General features: G+C 36.6%; 1 protein-coding gene across 8 annotated transcripts in view; it reads left to right on the forward strand.

Moving 5' to 3' along the window:
- LOC309856854 (ubiquitin carboxyl-terminal hydrolase 9X-like) overlaps positions 1 to 21,657 on the forward strand; it is a 163,198-nt gene that overhangs the window by 108,151 nt on the left and 33,390 nt on the right. For all 8 annotated transcript variants that reach the window (XM_082718527.1, XM_082718526.1, XM_082718524.1 and 5 more), the window contains 4 exons: positions 14,190 to 14,298; positions 14,750 to 14,896; positions 15,590 to 15,736; positions 19,814 to 20,036. In XM_082718527.1, the coding sequence (XP_082574653.1) occupies positions 14,190 to 14,298; positions 14,750 to 14,896; positions 15,590 to 15,736; positions 19,814 to 20,036 (626 nt within the window). The remainder of the gene's footprint in view (positions 1 to 14,189; positions 14,299 to 14,749; positions 14,897 to 15,589; positions 15,737 to 19,813; positions 20,037 to 21,657) is intronic.

The raw sequence follows: 21,657 nt of genomic DNA on the forward strand, positions 1-21,657 counted from the left end.
TTAAAGGAATCTTCATAATGTTTTCCATAACAAATATACAAATTTACATTCCTACAAACATTGTACAAGGGTTCTCTTTTATCCACATTGTTGTAAACACTTGGTATGGTGACTTTTTTGAAAATAGCCATCATAACAGGTCTGAGATGATAACCTGTTTTGGTTGGATTTTTACTTCCTAATGATGAATCACATTGTTCTCACATACTAATTCACTATTTATATATTTATTTGAAAAAGATGTCTGATTGGGTACTTTCCCCTTTTTAGGTACTTAATTATTTTGCTATTGAGCTGCATCAGTTTATATTTTGAATATAAACCTTTCACCAGAAACATATTTTGGAAATATATTCTCTCATTCTGTGGGTTGTCTTTTCATTCTGTTGGGTTTTTTTGCTGTGTAGAAGTTCTTTAGTTTGATGCAATCCTCTTTGTTTTTTCTTTTGTTGATGGTTTTTTTGATGTCATACACAAAAATCAGTTCAGAAGACCCATATCAAAAGCTTTTTCTCAAGGTGTCTGGTGGGTCAGTGGGTTAAGTAATCCACTTACTTAAGAGGGATCCATCCTGCGTCTGGCTCCCTGCTTGGCGAGGAGGTTGCTTCTCCCTCCTTCTCTGCCTGCCATTCCCTCTGCTTCTGTGCTCACTCTTGCTCCCTCTCTTTCTTTCTTTCTCTGTCAAATAACTAAAATATTTTTTTGAATTTTTTTTATTTCTTTTTTTTCCCCAAGAATTTTTGTTTGTTTATTTGGCAGGGAGAGACACATAGCAAAGAGGGAACACAACCTGGAAGAGGGAGAAGCAGGCTTCCTGCCGAGCAAGGAGCCTGACCTAGGGCTCTATCTCAGGACTCTAGGATCATGACGTGAGCAAAAAGCTTAACCACTGAGCCACCAAGGCACCTAAGGGTCTATTATTTGAGAGACACAGCGCAAGCAGGCGGAGTGGTAGAAGGATTGGGAGAAGCAGGCTCCTTGCTGAGCACAGAGCTTGATCCCATGACCCTGAGATCATGACCTGAGCTGAAGGCAGACACGTAATCAGCAGAGCCTGCTGGGGACCTATCTCTGTTTTCTTATTAAATTTAAGACTTTAATTCATTTTAGACTGATTTTTATGTGTGGTGTGAAATAAGGGTCCTTTTCATTATTATGCATGTGTATTTTCAATTTCCCCAACACCATTTTTTGAAGAAACCTTACTTACTTTCCTTTGGCACCCTTCTCAAAGACGAGTTGCATAAAATGAATGACTTTATTTCTGAGATATCAGTTCTGTCCATATCATATGTATGTAGACTCTATGTAAGTAATATAGTGTTGATTACTGTAGCTTTTTAGTACAGTTTGAAATCAAGAAGCATGATGTCTCCATCTTTGTTCTTCATCAGTGTTACAATTTTCAGTGTTCAAGTCCAACATCTCTAAGTTTATTCTAAGCTTATTCTTAATTCTTCTGTTAATATTGTTAACAGAATTGTTTTCTTAATCCCAGTGTGGGGCTTTTTGATGGTTCTTTGTGTACAGAAATGAAGTTTTTGTACTTGGATTTTGTATTCTGTAACTTTATTTTTGTTGCATCTTTAGGATTTTCTACATATGTCATTGGTAGTCAGTTTTAGTTCTCTGAATCAGTCTTATGTCTTGCCTAACTGCTCTAGAAATAATTCCTACTTCTGTGTTAATAGAAGTGGTGAGAATGGGTATTCTTACCTTATACTGGATATTAGAGGGAAAGCTTTCAGATTTCATCATTGATTATAACGTTAACTATGGGCTTTTCACATTGCATTTTATTGAGGTAAGTTCCTTCTGTTTATTTTGAAGGTTTAATCATAAATAGATCTCTAACATTACCAAATCATTTTTTTGAGGCATTGAGATGATCGTTGTACTACTATTCCTTTTTGTAAATGTGATGAATGACATTGACTAATTAGTGTATGTTAAGTTTTCCTTATGTTCCAGGATTAACTCCCACAAAGTCATGATGTCTAATCTTTTTATTTTTTTTATTTTTTTTTTTAATGATTTTAGTTATTTATTTGAGAGAGAGAGAGAAAGCATGAGAGGAGAAAGGTCAGCGGGAGAAGCAGACACCCTGCCGAGCAGGGAGCCCGATATGGGTCTCGATCCCAGGACCCTGGGACCATGACCTGAGCCAAAGGCAGTTGCCCAACCACCTGAGGTGCCCCTGTCTAATCCTTTTTATGTCCTCTTGAATTTAATTTGTTATTACTGTATTGGGGATTTTTGCATCTGTCTTCATCAGGGATATTGGCCTATCGTTTTCTTTTCCTAAAATCTTTTTAGTTAGCTTCCTAACTATGCTGCCTTCAAAAAAGCAGTTTGGGAGTGTATCCACATACTATATTTTTCAGAACACTTGAAAAAGGATAGGTGTTGGGACACCTGGGTGAATCAGGTCAGAGAAGTGTCTGCTTTTGACTCAGGTGATAATCCCAGGATCCTGGGAACAAATCCTGTATTGGGCTTCGTGCTTAGTAGCCAGTTGGCTTCTCCCTCTTCCTGTGCCATGTCTCTGCTTACACTGTCTCACTCACACTCTCTCTCAAATAAATAAATTTTTTTCTTTTTTGTTTTTAAATATTTTATTTTATATATTTGACAGACGGAGATCACAAGTAGGCAGAAAAGCAGGCAGAGAGGGAGGAGGAAGCAAGCCCCCCACTGAGCAGAGAGCCTGATGCAGGCCTCAATCCCAGGACCCTGAGATCATGACCGGAGCCAGAGGCAAATACTTTAACCCACTGAGCCACCCAGGCACACCTTTTTTTTTTCTTTTTTAAGGGACGGGTATTAGGACCTAGGTGTCTCAGTTGGTTAGGTATACAAGTCTTGATTTCAGTTCAGTTCATAATATCAGGGTCATCAGATCCAGCCCTTCACTAGGCTCCATGCTGGTCATGCAGCGTGCTTATTAACATTCTCTCTCCCCTCTTCTCTAAATAAATGAATAAAAAGGATGAGGCACCTAAGTGGCTCAGCCAGTCAGCATCCAACTCTTGATTTCAGTTCCAGTCATGATCTCAGGATCATGAAGATTAAGCCCCCATCACATCAGTGTCTGGGCTCAGAGCAGTCTGCTTGAAATTCTTTGTCCCTATGCCCCTCCCCCAAGCACTCTCTCTAAATAAATAGATATATATATAAATAAAGTCTTTTAAAATTTTAAAAAGATAGGTATTAACTTCCTGTAAGTAGTAAAAATTACCCATGAAACTATCTGTTGTGGCTTTGTATTCGTTCAGAGTTTTCACTTACTAATTCATGATTCTTACTTGTTGCTGGTCTGTTTTTCTTTCTTGAGTCAAGTTTGTTAGATTGTTTCTAGGAAATTACCGAAATTTTTTTAGACACTTGCTGGTCTAATATTATAACCCTATATTTTTTCATAACAATTATTTCTGATCCTTTTTATTTCTGAGGCATCCATTATAATGTTTCCTCTTTAATTTCTGATTTTATTTGAGTTTTCTGTTTTTCTTAGTCTAGGAAAGGATTTCTAAATTTTAAATTTCCCTTTTATATTGCTTTTCCTACATCCCTCAGGTTAGGTATGTTATGCTTTCATTTTCTCAAAATATTCTTTAAGTTCCCTCTTTTTTACTCTCTTTAACTTAATAGTTGCTCAGAAGTATATTATTTTGTTTCTGTGTATTTGTGAATTTTCCTGTTTTCTACTTTCATTGCATTGTAGTTGAAAGAACTACTTAGAATGACTTTTAGCTTCTTGAATTTAAGACTTCTTTTGTGACCTTACATGTAGTTCATTCAGGATTATGTCCCTTAAGATGCACTTAAGGAGAAGGTATATTCTACTGCTAGATAAAAAGTTCTGAATTCTGCTAGGTAAAAAATTCCGAAAATATGTCTGTTAGATCCACTTAGTCTGTAGTGTTGTTCAGTTCTGCTTTTTTCTTATTAATTTGCTGACCGAATAATCCATTCGTAAAAGTGGAATGTTATGAGTCTGTTTCTCTTAGTATATTGCACTGTATTTGTACTTTCAAATCTTTGAGTATTTATTTTATGCATTTAGGAGCTTTGATGTTGGGTGAATATAACTGTTACATCTTTGTAAGAATTGTTGAATTGACCTTTTATCAGTATCCAGTATCCTTTTTGGTTTCTTTTAACAGTTTTTGACTTACTGCTGTTTTGTCTGTTCATTTCTGCTCTCTTTTAGTTACCATTTGCACAGAACATCTTTTTTTTTTTTTTTTTAAGATTTTATTTATTTATTTGACAGAGAGAAATCACAAGTAGACAGAGAGGCAGGCAGAGAGAGAGAGGGAAGCAGGCTCCTTGCTGAGCAGAGAGCCCGATGCGGGACTCGATCCCAGGACCCTGAGATCATGACCTGAGCCGAAGGCAGCGGCTTAATCCACTGAGCCACCCAGGCGCCCCTGCACAGAACATCTTTATTCTTTTCTTCACTGTCAGCCAAAGTCACTCTCTTATAGATACCATATGGTGGGATCTTGTTTTTTATATCTTTTTTATTTTTTATATTTTATCTTTTTTCTATTTTATTATGCTTTATATTTTTATTGCAGCCATAATTCCCTTATAATAAGTAGTTGATAGAAAATGGAATGTGACATTACTTAAAATTACATCAAATTCACAGAAGCTGAACATCACAGGCATGTGAGTGTACTCTTACCACAAAATGTCTTGACTTCCCAAGTACTTTTAAGTTTTAGCTATGAAGGTCAGTTACCAGAGCCAGATTTGTTCTTAACTAGTAGAATTTCAATGTCCATGCATTCAGAGAGTCTCTAATATCTTTCTGGGCCTATTCATTTGCAGATAGGAATTGAAATTGTAACTGGGTTCCTTAGTGGTGCCCATCTTCATTTGCTATCCAGTTTCTTTGAGACAAAATTGTGACTTTCAGCAGGTCTATGTAGATGAAGAAGTTCCATGTGGATGAGAGCACATCCTCGTGCTTTTTCTTTTCATCTCCTCAGGATCCAGCTTGGTCTGAGGCCATGGGTCCAGAACATCTCACCTTTGCTTCTCCAGTTTCCAACTCCATGTTCAGTTCTTTCCTGGTGGCTACCTGGTGCCCACTCTTCATTTTATTTTTAATCTGTTTGTTTGCTCAGTGTTTTCTTATTAGCAAATTTAGGCCATTTTGGATTCAAAGTAATTATTAAAAGATACAGAATTACTTTTGCCTTTTTGTAAATTGTTCTGTACTTTTTTTCTTCCTCTTTGCTATTCTGCTTTGTGATCTCATTTTTTTGTAGTGAAATTTTTCATTTGTCTTTATCTATTATATATCCACTAGAAGTTTTTTCTTTGTCATTACCATAAGATAAGTATCTTGCATCAGGGGCGCCTGGGTGGCTCAGTGGGTTAAGACTCTGTCTTCAGCTCAGGTCATGATCTCAGGGTCCTGGGATCGAGCCCCGCATTGGGCGCTCTGCTCAGCCGGAAGCCTGCTTCCCCCTCCCTCTCTCTGCCTGTTTCTCTGCCTATCTGTGATCTCTGTCAAATAAATAAATAAAATCTTTAAAAAAAAAAAAAAAATATATATATATATATAGCATCAGTATTTTTTAAACATATCCTAGTCACATTTTTCTTGATATCTCTATATTTTTGCCAACACTGTTTTGATTTTTTTTTTAATAGTATCCGTTTTTATTGGTGTGAGGTAGTATCTCCTTCAAGATTTGATTTGTGGGCGCCTGGGTGGCCCAGTGGGTTAAGCCGCTGCCTTCAGCTCAGGTCGTGATCTCAAGGTCCTGGGATTGAGTCCCGCATCGGGCGCTCTGCTCAGCAGGGAGCCTGCTTCCTCCTCTCTCTCTGCCTGCCTCTCTGCCTGCTTATGAACTCTCTCGGTCAAATAAATAAATAAAATCTTATAAAAACAAAAAAGTATTTGATTTGTATATCCCTAACGATGAGCAATTTCTAATGTGCTGATTAGCACATTCTGAGAGAAATGTGTGTTCAGGTCTTTTGGCCACTTTTACTCTCCCACATTTTTTGGTCACAACCTCTATCTATGTTGTGTATCCAATAACAAATTACTATAGCTATAGTGATTTTAAAACTTCTGCCTGAGTGCCTCAGTTGGTTAAGCATCTGCCTCAAGCTCCAGTCATGGTCCTCAGACCTGGGATCAAGTCCTGCATTGATCTCCTTGCTTGGTGGAGAGCTGGTTTTTCCCACTCCCTCGGCTGCTCCCCTGTTTGTGCTCTTTTTCTGTCAAATAAATAAATTAAAATCTTTAAAAAAAAAAAAAACTTTTGCCTTTAACTTTAATATTATTAGAGATAATAGTGACTTTATGTACCATTATAACAGTATTAGAAGAGGAGAACGTCGGTGGTTCAGCCAGTGAAGTGTCTGCGTTTCGCTCAGGTCATAATCCCAGGGTCTTGGGATCAAGCTGGGTGTCGGGTTCCCTACTCAGCAGGGAGTCTGCTTCTCCCTCTGCCCGTAACTCCCCCTCCATGTCTCTCATGTCTGCTCTCTACTAAATAAATAAAATATTTTAAAAATGCACACACAGTATTAGAAGAATATAGTGAATTTGTGTTTATCTTTACAAGTCGGTTTTATGCTTTTTTATATTTTTATGTTACTAATAAACATTCTTTCAATGTGAAGAACTACCCTTAACATTTCTCACAATGTACGTTGTATGGTGATAAATTCTCTCACTGTTTGGAATGTCTTTATATTCACTTCTGAAGTGCAGCTTTACCAAGCATATAACATGCTAGGTTAACAATTTTTCCCTTTCAGCACTTTGAATATTACTCTCATTTTCTGCTGGCTTGCCAGGTTCTGCTGATAAATCATCTTAGAGTTTTATGGAGGATTCCTTTTATGTGAAGAGTCATTTTTCTAGCTGCTATCAGAATTCCCTCTTTGACTTTTTGATGAATGGATTATAATATATGTGTCTTAATGAACTCTTTTATTGATCCTGTTTGGGATCTGTTTCACAAATCTGGTTTATTTCTCCAAATCTTTGGAAGTTTTTAGCCATTCTGTCTCAAAATAAGCCCCTTCTCCTTCTGTGACTTTATTATTTCTTGTTTATTTATTTGTTTGCTTGTTTCTTGTTTATTTCTTTATTTCTTATTTATTTTCTTGTTTATTAATATTTCTTGACATTGCCCCATAAATCTTACAGACTTATCACTCTTTTTATTTCTTTTTTAAGTGGATGATTTCAAATGATCTCTCTTACCTGATGATTTCAAATGACCTCTCTTACCCATCTTACACTCCGTGTATCCTTGTTTCCATTTCATTTGTTTTGTTCAGCTTTCTGTTGCTTTTTTCTTTTTTTTCTTCCATTTCATTCTTTGTATTCTTTAGCTGCAGAATTTCTTTTTGGTTCTTTTCAAAGATTTCTATCTTTCAGTCTTTGTATTATGTTCATGTATTATATTTCTCAGTTCAAACAGTTACTTTGAATTCTTTGCCAAGCAGTTTGTAGTTTTTCATCTCTCTGGACTCAGTTACTTAAAGATTATATTATTAATTGGGGCGCCTGGGTGGCTCAGTGGGTTAGCCGCTGCCTTGGGCTCAGGTCATGATCTCAGAGTCCTGGGATCGAGTCCCGCATCGGGCTCTCTGCTCAGCAGAGATCCTGCTTCCCTCTCTCTCTCTGCCTGCCTCTCCATCTACTTGTGATTTCTCTCTGTCAAATAAATAAATAAAAATCTTTAAAAAAAAAAAAAAGATTATATTATTAATTGATGGTGTCACGCTTCCTTGTTTTTCCATGTTTTAATCCCTTTGTGTTTTGTGTGCATTTGAGGGAGCAGTCACCTTTTCCAGACTCTACAGGCCGGAAAGACATTAAAATTCTTTAATTACTTTTTAAATGTGGTTGCCCTTGAATCTGCAAGAACACCGTACAAGTTCAAGAGTGTGGCAAATTCCTTCAAACATAGAATTTCCAAGTTCTCCTCCTTTTCTTTGTAACACTGTTGTCATTCATTTCACTTATTCATACTCAGCAAGTTACTGTTCCATTTATTATTTTGAACACATTATCATCTATTAACTAAGAAAAAGGAAAAGAAACTATTTTTTCCCTTAATTTAGTACTTCTCTGAAGTTCCTTGTTTCTTTGTAGAGATTAAAATTTCAGACTTGTATCATTTTCCTTCTTAAGTACTTCTTTTAACATTTTGCAGACAAGTCTACTGGCAATTTTCCTTATTTTTTGTCTGAGGAAGTGTTATTTTTCATTTAATTTTTAATGATACTTTTGCTGTATACAGATTTCTAAGTTGGTGAGTTTTTTCTTTCAATGCTTTAAATATTTCACTCTATTCTCTTCTTGCTTTCCTGGTTACTGAAGAGATGTCCAAGGTAATTATTATTACTCCTCTATAGGTAAGGTTTTTTACTCTTGCTTCATTCAAGATTTTTCTCTTTTTCTTTGATTTTCTGCAATTTGAATATGAAATGCCTACACACAGATGTTTTTGGTACTAGTTTTCCTGGTGTTCTCCGTTTCCTTGATCACTGACTTCCGAGTGTCACTGATTTTGGCCAGTTCTCCATTGTTATTGGTTGAAATGTTTTGTTTCCTTCTTATGTACCCCATTACCCATGTTTTCCTTTTTTTTTTTTTTCTTAAGTTATTATTTGTCAGAGAGAGAGAAAGAGCATAGGCAGGAGAAATGACAGGCAGAGGGGGAAACAGGGCTCTCCACTGAACAAGGAGCCCGATGCAGGATCCCAGAACTCTGGGATCATGACTTGAGCCGAAGGCAGACACTCAACCAAATGAGCCACACACGCATCCCGTGTTTTACTTTTTGTAGTTGTCTCCCGATTCCTGGTATTGTTTCACCTTTTTCTTTTTCCTTTGCATTTCAGTTTTCAGAGTTTCTCCTGTATTTTTTCAAGATCATTGATAATTTTTTTTCAGTTGTATAGCTTGATGAGCCTATTACAGTTCCCTCTTCATTTCTGTTACAGTGACATATCTATAACATTAGTTTGATAGAATTTCTGCTATATTATTTACATTGCCCCCATGTTTTTACATGTTCTTTATTTTATCTATTAGATCCTTTGGCATATTAATGATACATTTTTCAGATTCCTAGTCTGCTAACTGATATCTTTTCTATATCTCTATCTGATTCTGATATTTGCTCCTTCCTTCAAACTTTGTTTTTCATTTTTCTTTTAGTGTGTCTTTTGATTTTTGCTGAAAGCTGAACTTGATTTATTTATTAGATAAATGAGCTGTGTGTGGGGAGGTGCAAGGTGGGTTCCTGTCTCTTATAGATATTGGTTGTCAAAGGGTAAAATTTACTGTGCTGTCCTTGTTTTTCTTTTTTTTTTTTTTTAAGATTTTATTTATTTGACAGACAGCGATCGGAGAAGCAGGTAGAGAGAGAGAGGAGGAAGCAGGCTCCCCGCTGAGCAGAGAGACCGATGTGGGGCTTGATCCCAGGACCCTGGGATCATGACCTCAGCCGAAGGCAGAGACTTTAACCCACTGAGCCACCCAGGCGCCCCGCTGTCCTTGTTTTTTTTCTCTGTGTTGAGTTACATTTCTCTAGAGAATCTTCTTTCATAAGATTTGAGAAATTTAGTTTTCTCTTTTGAAATCCATGTTATTATATGGGCTACCTATCCATGTGGATTAAAGGAAGATTTCTTATAGTTTCATGATTAAGTTACAAGCTCAGCTTTTGTTTATCTGTGAACATCTTAATTTCTTTCTCATACTTAAAATACAGTTTTGTCAGACATAGTATTTCTGCTTGATAATTTTTTTTCTTTGAGCACTTGGTGTTTATTTGTTGAAGGCCTCCTTGATGAGAAATAACACTGATAATCCTAGTGGGAATCCTGTGTACCTGATGCAATGCTTCTCTTGCTACTCTCAACATTCTTTCTTGTTGAATTTTGATAGTTCAGATATAATTATATATATAGATATAATATGCCCATTTCATCCCTCAAGTGGGGAAAATTTTTCAGCCTTTCAAATCTTTGTGGTGCTTTCTCATCTCTACTTTCACTCTTAACAGTGCATATGTTGGTCTTGTATCTTGTATCTTCTTTTATCTTCAGATACTTTTTGATGGTATCTGACAGGACTCTTAGGGTCTGTTCATTTTCATTCATTCTTTTTGCTTCTGACACAGTTGTTATAATTGTCCTAACATTATATTTGCTGATTTCTTAAACTTGGTACTCTCTATTCTTGCACTTTGCAGCTCCACAACTTTTTTTTTTTCCCAAAAATTTTATTTATTTATTTGACAGAGAGAAATCACAAGTAGATGGAGAGGCAGGCAGAGAGAGAGAGAGAGGGAAGCAGGCTCCCTGCTGAGCAGAGAGCCCGATGCGGGACTCGATCCCAGGACCCTGAGATCATGACCTGAGCCGAAGGCAGCGGCTTAACCCACTGAGCCACCCAGGCGCCCCTGCTCCACAACTTTTTATAAAAGGGGGTTTCTTTTTATTTTTCTGTCTCTTTATTGATTTTTTTTTTTAATACCTACCTCTTTTCTGATGATACTCTCGTATTTTTTTCATTCTTTGACCATTGTTAAGGGAGTTTATTTTTTGTTTTGTTGTGGGGTTTTTTAAATTATTTTTAAGATTATTTGTTTGTCAGAGAGCACAAGCAGAGGCAGGCAGAAGGAGAAGCAGAATCCCAGCTGAGCAAGGAACCTGATGTGGGACTCCATCCAGGATGCTGAGAGCATGACCTGAGCTGAAGGCACACACTTAACCAACTGAGCCACCTACACATACTGGAGAGTTTTATTTTTTGTTCATATTACTTGTTTTGAAAGTCAGCATCTGGTTGTTCTGAGGGACATCTTCTGTTCACTTCTTTCCTTCACTGGACTTTCCTTTGACTTCTTTCCTTCACTGGGCTATGGTTTCCTGGTTCTTTTTATACATTGTGTGTTTGGGTATTAGAAATACACAGTGTTGGGCGCCTGGGTGGCTCAGTGGTTAAGCCGCTGCCTTCGGCTCAGGTCATGATCTCAGGGTCCTGGGATCGAGTCCCGCATCGGGCTCCCTGCTGAGCAGAGAGCCTGCTTCCTCCTCTCTCTCTCTCTGCCTGCCTCTCTGCCTACTTGTGATTTCTCTCTGTCAAATAAATAAATAAAATCTTTAAAAAAAAAAAAAAAAAAAAAAAGAAATACACAGTGTTGTAATTCTGGAAACCACATTTTCCTTTTGCCACAATTTTGCTTGCTTTTGATGTTATTGTTATATGCTATATTTGTCTGAAAATCTGCCTGCAGTGTATACTGAAGGTTTTCATAGGTATTTTCTGAAACTGTTGCCTCCCTTGGGTATATATGGTCACTTTCCTAAATTCCCCCATATATGTGTTTTCTGTTGAATGTCCTAATCCTAAAATGTCATGTTACACATAACAGGATAACAGAAAAGTGAAGTGGGAAAATCTGTCTGCCGTTTTTAGTGCTCTGGAGGTGCTAAACCAAAGGGAAATGGTTTTCCAGAATGGACTGGCAGTTGAACAATGGCTTCCCAACCTACATGATCAGAACAGCAACAACAATCAAAACACATATCTCTATTATTTGGAGGACAGACCATTGTTTCTGGAACATTTGCTGTTGTTACATGAGACAGCTTTATTTATTGATAGATGGATTCTTGGTACTCTCTATTCAAGCATCTTCCCCAAATTAGCTTTTCATTTTAATTTTGTGTCTTTATATCTAAAATGAGTCTCATGTAGTTAACATACTTTTTTAAGTCATTTTGGCAATATATACCTTTTAATGGGGAACTCAGATATTTGGAGTATGTATTGAAACATTCCTACAGAAAATTGTGAAAATGAGACATATATCTGAAACAATTTAGTTACTATTTTGGAGAGTTTTTTGAACCCTGTCTTTGGCATTTATCGATTAGAAGGACTTTTAAGATCCTTAAAAGTTATTTAGCCTTACAATTGGGCAAGTCTAAAGGCATTGAAGTCTGGCTGGTAATCTGGTTTACTGAAACTTCAGCATGTATTATTTCTTCTCCTTGTTGTCTTCTTCATTTCTTATTAATACTTTTGTGAAACAGTAATGTGGTCAATGAAATCTCAGCTTCCATTCTAGGGTAATTGAAAGAAGAGGAGCAAGAAAACTGGATCCTTGGTCTCGGAGCCACTAATCTGGACTTGAAATAGAAAGCATATGTATCTTTTCACACTCTGCACCACATCATTGATACCCAAAGTTGTTCTGTTTTGGATTTTTGGTCCTGATAAAATTTTTCTTAGGATACCAAAGGTGCTAATGATTTCCCGGCAGGCAATCCAAAACATTTCTCAGGGGCTCTGATTGGGGTTGGCAGAATTTTTATTCTTAAGTTATTAAATAAGATTAGTAGTCAGGTGATGTTTACCTTTTGAGGAAATTCTTGGAAAATTAGAATGTGGCCATCTTGTATTTGTTTTAATTAGTCTCTTTTTCCAAAAAGGGTAAAAAAAAAATATATATATATATATACACACACACACACACACACACACACACATACATACACAAGAAAATAAATACATAACAATAAGAATATTTTAAAAAGTAAGTGGTGCTACTGGACTAAAATTGTAGGTAGAAGAGTCAACTGAAACCATAAAACTTAAAATCCTTCAAATTTGAACCATAAATTTATTTCTGAGATCTAGCAGGTATCAAGACAAAAGCATGGCATTTACCACAGATACAAAATGTAACTTACAGTGCTCTTTAAGTCACCATTTAGCACCTAAATAGGCTCTGTTTTTAATAGCAGACTCTCTCTTCATGAGGGAGCCTGCTCTTGTCAGAGATTTGAAATCACTATTCAGCAGCTGAAATAAAAAGACAAAAGTGGAATTATCACTAAGGATAGATAGCAAGGGGAGCTCTACCAGCTAGGCACTTTTTCTGAATAAACAGATGATACATAATGGAGTTCAGGCATTGGCAGATTTGCACAGGTGTCAGTAGGTTGATGTTATTTGTAGATACAAGTCTTTCAGGTGAAACTGAATGTTTCTAGTAGGTGCATTTATCAGAGACTGTTTGTGACCAGCTGAGTTTTTTTGAAGCACCGTGGTTGTTTGCAGAATCTTTTCACTGAGAAAGTTGTACTTATTAAGTAGTTTTTAAGCTGATTTTGTTGGCTTTGTTTTATCCTGACCAGAGAAAAAGAGAAGCTCTTCCTAAATTTGTGAAAACTTTAATTTCTCATACTCAAATGGGAGTTACATCTGGCTTTTAAACAAGTAGCATTTGCCAAATTAATAGCTTCTCACAGAACATCTCTTAAATTGTTGATTCCAGAATCACAATAATAAACGAGATATTCTAGAGAGATAAACACATTATTGAACATTTTTAAAGATGCAGATAATAATTAGATGAAATTCTGGTACAGAAATTACAGACTTTGAAATTTGTCAAATACATGGTAATATATAAACAAGATAGCATTCAAATGATCCTCAAACTTTGATTTACATCAGAATCCTTGAAATTGCTTATTAAAATGTAGATTGCTAGGCCTCCCTTCCAGAGTTTCTAAATCAGAAAGTATAGATTGGGCTGAAGAATTTGTATTTTTAAGACATTCCCAAACAGTTTCCCACATAATGCTGATGCTTCTCATCTGATGGTCATATTTGAGAACCACTGAAAAATCTCACATAGCTTCTTCTGAGTTTCCATGAATTACTTACTTCAAAGCACAATTCCTTGAAAACGGTTCTTTGAGAGGCCAGAAATAGAGTTTTTATTACATTTTCTATTGTCTCTAAAGCATTATCTAAGGTTTTTCCAAAGGACATTTTAAAGAATATCCTGCAAATAATTACACTTATTCACATATGTTTGTTCTTTGTATGTTTCATCATCACCACCATCAGTGCATACTAAAAACTAGGTCAAGTCTTACATGAAGACACTATACCCCGTAGTTTCCAGACTATGGTTGCAACTTGAGGTTTCACTCCCTAAAAGATAGGTTTAACTATTCTATGTTCCTATCTCAGTGTTGAGTTACAAGTTACTACCTTGTGTTTTTGCAATTTATCTACCCTGTTAAAGATAACCCAGTATCAAAATAATTCATTGGAGCTTTTCTGTTCATAAGTGTAATACATTAAATAGAAAATGTTTTTATTTCAGAACTGTTCGTCATTTGGCACAGGAGCAATTTTTTTTAATGTGCACAAGATGTTGCATGGGACACAGGCCTCTACTTTTCTTCATTACTCTGCTCTTTACCATTTTGGGGGTGAGATATTTTTAAATGTACTTATCAGTGTGATTCATTCTTAAAATCAGGAACATTTAGGAAAGTACAGTTTTAATATTAAGATTTGCTTATGTGGACATCTGGCTGGCTCAGTCAGTGGATTATGCTGCTTGATTTCAGGGGTTTTAAGATTAAGCCCCATATTGGTTGTAGAGGTTCCTTTAAAAAAAAAAAAAACTTTAAAAAAAAGGAAAGATTTAGTTATGCTTAGGAAATAAAATCTGTTCTAATAATTTCTGTACTGTTTGTAGACTGATTTTTATTTGCATTTTAGAAATAGTTTCTTGGAAAAGTAGAATTCAGTTTTATTGTGTTTTATGTCATTGGTATAAGGTGTTGCCACTTCATTTTACCATTTACCTAGATTTTGTAAAAATTAACATGAATCTTGAACATGACTTGAAAATTCATATTATAATTTATATTTCAGAGCACAGCACGAGAGAGAGGTAAACATTCAGGTGACTATTTCACTCTTCTACAGCACCTTCTTAATTATGCTTACAACAGCAATATCAGTGTACCCAATGCTGAAGTTCTTCTAAACAATGAAATAGATTGGCTCAAAAGAATTAGGGTAAGTGGTATAATACTCGGTTTACTATAACAGTTTTAAATCCACCCTTATTAAAAGAGAGCTTTATGATTTTAAGTATTTATGTTAATAGAATATACAGCTAGTTTCATTTTATACAAATAGTTTACTTCGGTTGGGACTCAGAATTCTGATGTTCAGTTTCCTCCATTTTGGTATATTTTACCTATATTTCCCATTATCATATTTAGAATATTCTTAATTTTGTTAATTAAAAATGTCTAATGGATTAGCATTTACATTTAACTACCTGTGCCTCTCACTTACACAGAGTTCTTTTAGAATATATTTTTGAAATGAATAGCTTTTAAACTGTAGATTAGCATTCTCCTGTTGGTCAGCTTTGGCACATTGACATTTTACTAATATTCCTGTTTTGAGGAGCTGTGATAGTCATTGTAGGATGTTGAGCAACACTCCAGCCTCTAATTATGAGGGGTGTCTTTCCTTCCCTCCCATTTGTGAAAGTCAGAAATATCTCCAAACATTGCCAGTGTCTTAGGACAAAATTCCACATTTAATGTTGAAAGAGTTCTGTAGGTAGGAGAAATCACATGAATGGAAAGAATGGAATAATTACACCTGAGATAACACTTTCCTCCAGCTCCCTTTTGTTCTTGCTTGTAAGTTGTCATTTCCTGTGAATTACATTTCTTAACATTTCTCCTTTCACAGGATAACGTTAAAAACACAGGTGAAACAGGAGTTGAAGAGCCAATCTTGGAAGGTCACCTTGGGGTAACAAAAGAGTTACTAGCCTTTCAAACACCTGAGAAAAAGTATCATATTGGTTGTGAAAAAGGAGGTGCTAATCTCATTAAAGTAAGTTCTAAATTTTGGCACTATACTACTCACCATGACCTTTTAAATGTTTGTTAGCAAATCTATCTGATTGAATGCTATAGTATTTTGCATTGAGAGACCATCTTTGTTATTTATCTTATTAATATCTTCTAATACCGATTATCACTATGAAAGCTATAGTGGTTTTCTTTGTTTTTTAAGTTTTTATTTAAATTACAGTTAACAAACAATGTAATATTAGTTTCAAGTGTACAGTATAATCATTCAACACTCCCATACAACACCTGGTGCTCATCACAATGCACTCCTTCATCCTCATCACCTATTTCACCCATGTCCCCACCCCTACCCTCTGGTAATCACCACTTTGTTTCTTGGTTAGCCTTTGTTTTTTCCCCCTGTGATCATATCTTTCTTAAATGCCATATATGAGTGAAATTGTATTGTCTTTGTCTTTTCTGACAGACTGACTTTGTGTAGCATAATACAGTGATTTTTTTTTTTAACATTTATTTCTTTATTTTAGATATCGAGCACACACAAGAGCATGGGTGGGATGCAGGGAATGAATCTTGGGCACTTTACCACTGAGTGTGGAGCCCCCTACAGGGCATAATCATAGAACACTGAGATTATGAACTGATAGAAAAGCAGGAGTTGGATACTCAACTGACAGAGGAATCTAGGTGCTCACCCCCACTGCCCCGTCGCCCGTACAGTGATTCTTTTTTTTTTTTCTTTTTTTAAGATTTTATTTATTTATTTGACAGAGAGATTACAAGTAGGCAGAGAGGCCCACAGAGAGGGAGAGGGAAGCAGGCTTCCCCCTGAACAGAGAGCCTGATGTGGGGCTTGATCCCAGGACCCTGAGACCATGACCTGAGCTGAAGGCAGATGCCCAACCACTGAGCCACCCAGGCGCCCCCAGTACAGTGATTTTTAAATAAATAACTGCCTCCTTTAATTTGAGGGATTTTAAAATTATAGTTGGCACTTGAACAAGAGGGTTATAGGCCCCAAAACCTGATATAGTTGAAAATCAATATATATAATTTTTGTCTCCTAATAACTACTAATATCTTGCTGTTGACCACAAGCCTTACTGACATCATAACTAATGATAACACTTATTTTTGTGTTCTGTTTTTTATGTACCATATATTCCTTTTAAGATTTTATTTCTTTATATGAGAGAGAGAGCATAATAAGCAAGGTGACCACAGAGGCAGAGAGAGGAACAGACTCCCCACTAAACAAGGAGCCCAGTGTGGGGCTTGATCCCAGGACTCTGAGATTATGACCTGAAATGAAGGCAGACACTTAGCTGACTGAGCCCCCCAGGTACCCCAAAATGTACTGTATTTTTAAAATGTCAAAAGAAGAAAGTACACATAAAGAGCTATGTTTGTTTTTTGGCATTTGATATTACAGTCACATTCATAATACAAAATTGGACACAAATACATTGAAGAAGAAACCGGTACTGGTGATGATAGGCTGATATCCAGCTTCTCCTATTCTGAGAGGCATCATTACAGAGTAAGGCAGTGCTTTGAAAGCAAAGTATGAAACAGTAAGAACATGGCACATTATTAATTTTACATTACATCTTACTCTCTCTATGCCTCTGTAAGGATGAGTCTTGCACACAGTGTTCTACACAATGAATACGTAGTGATGCTGATGACATGAAACAGCTGATGCAGTTCCTGCCATGCGATTACTAAATTTTCACACCAAGACACACACAGACACAACAGACAAGCTTATTAACTGTACAGCATGATGATGATTTAGTGCCCACTAAGTGGAAGGGGATCATCAAGGTCTTCATCTTTCTTGTCTTCAAAGTGAGTAGGCTGAAGAGGAGCGTGGTCAGTGTAACTTTAAGGAAGTTGCTTGCTTTTTCTTTTCTCTACAAATGTCCCTGTATGGGTCTGCTGTTTCCTTTCTGCTTCTGTTTCATTCCTCTACAAATGTCCCTATATGGGTTTGCTGTTTCCTTTGGTTTTGATGTCCGTATCATGGAAGGGTCCATGTCACAAAAGGAGTCAAAAGCAATCTTGATCATCAGAGCCCTCTGCCAGACTGCTCTCTATCAGTCTGTTTTCTGGCATGGCGTTTCTCTGTGTCTCCATCCTCATCATCTGGCACTGGTTCAGGAGTTCTCATCTCCATCAAACTGACTCCTGTTAAGTCTTCTGAGGCGGTGTGTATTAGGTCTTGAATTTCTCCAAGATTCAGATCATCAAACTCTTCACCCAGCTCCGCCCCCCGACCCCACGGTTTTTCTTGCCATGTCTACAGTCTGTTTTATGATTTTGCTGATTGCCTCTGTTGTAGAGACTGTGAAGTCACACACAACACCCAGACACAGTTTTCTCCAGTCCGAGTTACTTGGGGCTTAATGGTTCTCACAGTTTTTTCTGTGACAATGGTGACGTCTTCAGTGGAGCTGTCCTTCCAGGTTCTCATGATGTTCTTTAGACCAGGGTGCTCTTCCAAGCACTGACAGTTCTTTTCATGTGGTGCCATGTGTGATGAACTTTAAAGGTCCTCATGGCCCTCTGATCTGGGAGATGAGTTAGAGACGTTGTGTTTGGGGACACTCAGACCACTTTAACACCTTTGGTCCTCAACTCACGGGGGTCTAGCTCATGAGCACCACTGTCTAATAGCAAAAGAATTTTAGGAGGTAGTCACTCACTGGCAAGGTACTTCCTGATGCCAGAGACAAAGCATCAATGGAACCAGTCCAGAAACGGGGTCTTTGTTGTCGAGGCTTTCACGTGCAGCCAAGACAGGATTCTCATGTTTATCTCTTGCCTTCACTTTCAGGGACTGGAAGCAGTTTTCATAGATACGGGTAGGACCTGATCAGGCCTGGCTGTATTTGCACAAAACAGGAGACTCGGCCTGTCCCTTCCTGCTTTGAATCCCAGTGCTGGCTTCTCTTCCTTTGTGACACCTTCTTCCAGAATAGGGAACTTTTGTCTGCATTAAAAATGTGCTCAGGCAGATACACTTTTCCCCTCAGTGATTTTCCTAATGGTATCTGGGAATTTGTCTACGGCCTCTTGATTTGCAGTATTGCACTAAACACAATGAAAATACATGAGAACAGTGAGAGATCTCTTTTACTATGATTTGCAGTTTATTTAAGACACAGACTACTCACATAGTGATGCTTATCATCACACAGTGTTTCAACGGAATGCTCAAAACACTTGAGCTCACCGCACTAGCAACCGGCTCTGAACTGCCGTAATATTTACCATACTAAATTTTCAGCAATTAAGATTCAAGACTATCTTTGTCTACATTTCTCTGGGCTGGAGTGGCACCATGTACATGTGTGGACACATTTGAATACATGATAACTCTTTCCAACTTGTGTATACTTTACAGATCAAATAAACTACATATCTACATAAATCTTAAGGATTCATTACATAAAATTTCTTTAATTTTGTGAATATTTTTAGGTTATGTTATTCATCTGTGAGTTTCATTCAGACTGTTGAAAACTGCAAAAAACAGTTCCAATACATGTATTGATAAAAAGCCCTTGTATAAGTGGTTCCAACTCATATAGTTTAAGTAATTCAAACTTACATTATTTAAGGGTTAACTATAATGGTAAATCAATGTTCAAAAAAATGTTAATGAGTAACATTTGTTATAATTATTTCGTTAATTTCAATTTTTTTGATCAGACCTTTAAAGAAAACTTCTTGGAAGACTTCATTTTTTATGTCATACTTGATGAATTTTTACTGGTATGTCTTAGAATTCAGTGAAAGTGTTCTTTTTATTTTAATTCATTTATTTTAGCTCACATTTCATTATATGAATTGGTTTATTTAAAATACCTGTTTTTGTTGTCAGCTTTTATACCTAAAATACCTAGAATTGTGTGTTTCCTAATTAAAATCAATAATGTAAAACAGAATTTTGTTTTATTATTTGAGAACCCAAATTTGTTTTTAAAATATAAAAAGTATTTTCTTAAGTATAAAAATATTCTGTTCCAAGGTACACTTTTTCCTAAATAAATATTGCTAATAATATGTGACCTGTTTTTTTCAACTCTAGGAATTAATTGATGATTTCATCTTTCCTGCTTCCAAAGTTTACTTGCAATGTATGAGAAATGGAGAACTGCCAGCTGAGCAGGCTATCCCAGTCTGTAGTTCACCTGCCACCATCAGTGCTGGTTTTGAACTACTTGTAGCATTAGCTGTTGGCTGTGTAAGGAACCTCAAACAGATAGTAGACTGTTTGACTGAAATGTATTACATAGGCACAGCAATAACTAGTAAGTATTGTAACATGTAAGGTTTTTTGGTTCTGATATCTTTCTATGTTTAAAATTCTGGGTTTTTCTTTTAGGAAATTTCTTTTTAATAAAGATTTTATTTGGGGCGCCTGGGTGGCTCAGTGGGTTAAGCCGCTGCCTTCGGCTCAGGTCATGATCTCGGGGTCCTGGGATCGAGTCCCGCATCGGGCTCTCTCTGCTCAGCAGGGGGCCTGCTTCCTCCTCTCTCTCTCTCTGTCTCTCTGCCCACTTGTGATTTCTCTCTGTCAAATAAATAAATAAAATCTTTAAAAAAATAATAATAAAGATTTTATTTATTTGACAATAAATAGGCAGAGAGAGAGGCACAAGTATGCAGAGAGGCAGGCAGAGAGAGAGGAAGGGAAGCAAGCTCCCTGCTGAGCAGAGAGCCCAATGCAGGGCTCAATCCCAGGACCCTGGAATCGTGACCTGAGCTGAAGGCAGAGGCTTTAACCCACTGAGCCACCCAGGCGCCCCATCTTTTAGGAAATGTTTAATCTATGTTTGGTTTTAGAAATTATTAATAAGTTTAATAATTTTAATAACCAAATATGTAATTAATGCAATTTTATGTAATCAAAAAGAGCTGATGATAAGTACAGAAGCCTTCACACAGAAAAATTCTCCAGTTATATTTAAATACCTTCATATAATTGTTTCAAGTAATTCACCAAAATGTTTTATTTCATCAAATATAAAATAAAATTTAAACTCAAATAAGAAGCCAAATTTGATGCTATAGGATTTAGTATTTAGAACTAAAAGTGGGGGGAAAATTTTTTTTAAGTCTATGAATGGAGAGATTTGCAGGCCCTCACTTTGAAATTGCTTGGCGTTATCTTAATCTGAGGTTTTGTTTGGTTTTGTTTTTTAAGATTTTATTTATTTATTCGTCAGGGATAGAGGGAGAGAGAGCGAGTGCACAGGCAGACAGAGAGGCAGGCAGAGGCAGAGGGAGAAGCAGGCTCCCTCCGAGCAAGGAGCCCTGTGTTGGACTCAATCCCAGGACACTGGGATCATGACCTGAGCCAAAGGCAACTGCTTAACCAACTGAGCCACCCAGGCATCCCTTAATCTGAGTTTTTAAAAAGTTAAAGTTTTGAAGATTACAATGTGAAATATGAAACACATGCTTTTTATTATGTTCTCAGTTAATGCCACATGAGCGTTGGAAGTGGTCTTTGGATCTTATTAGAAATGAAACTCAAAGAGAACAAGTAATTAGTAAAAATAACAGTAAATAAGAACATAAAATCTAAGTGCAAATCATGGGTTTGCTAATAAAACATGCAGAACTAATTATTGAGTACATCCAATAGTAACCTTTAAGAACATCTGAAATTATGTTGGTTTTCCCATCTTTCAGAGTATAAGAAACTTCTCATCCAAACTTTCAGAGTTTTAACCAAAAGCTGGATTTTTTTGGTACTATGGACTCTACGTAAAGAGATGTTTAAAAACTTCGTTTTCTTTCTCTAAATTTATGTAGCTTATGAGTTTTATGGTTTCATTATTCATATATGAAACAAGACTTAAGGGTGCCTGGGTGGCTCAGTTGCTTAGGCGACTGCCTTCAGCTCAGGTCATGATCTAGAGTCCT

The sequence above is a fragment of the Mustela nivalis genome, assembly GCF_964662115.1.
Source record: "Mustela nivalis genome assembly, chromosome: Y".
Lineage (NCBI taxonomy): Eukaryota > Metazoa > Chordata > Mammalia > Carnivora > Mustelidae > Mustela > Mustela nivalis.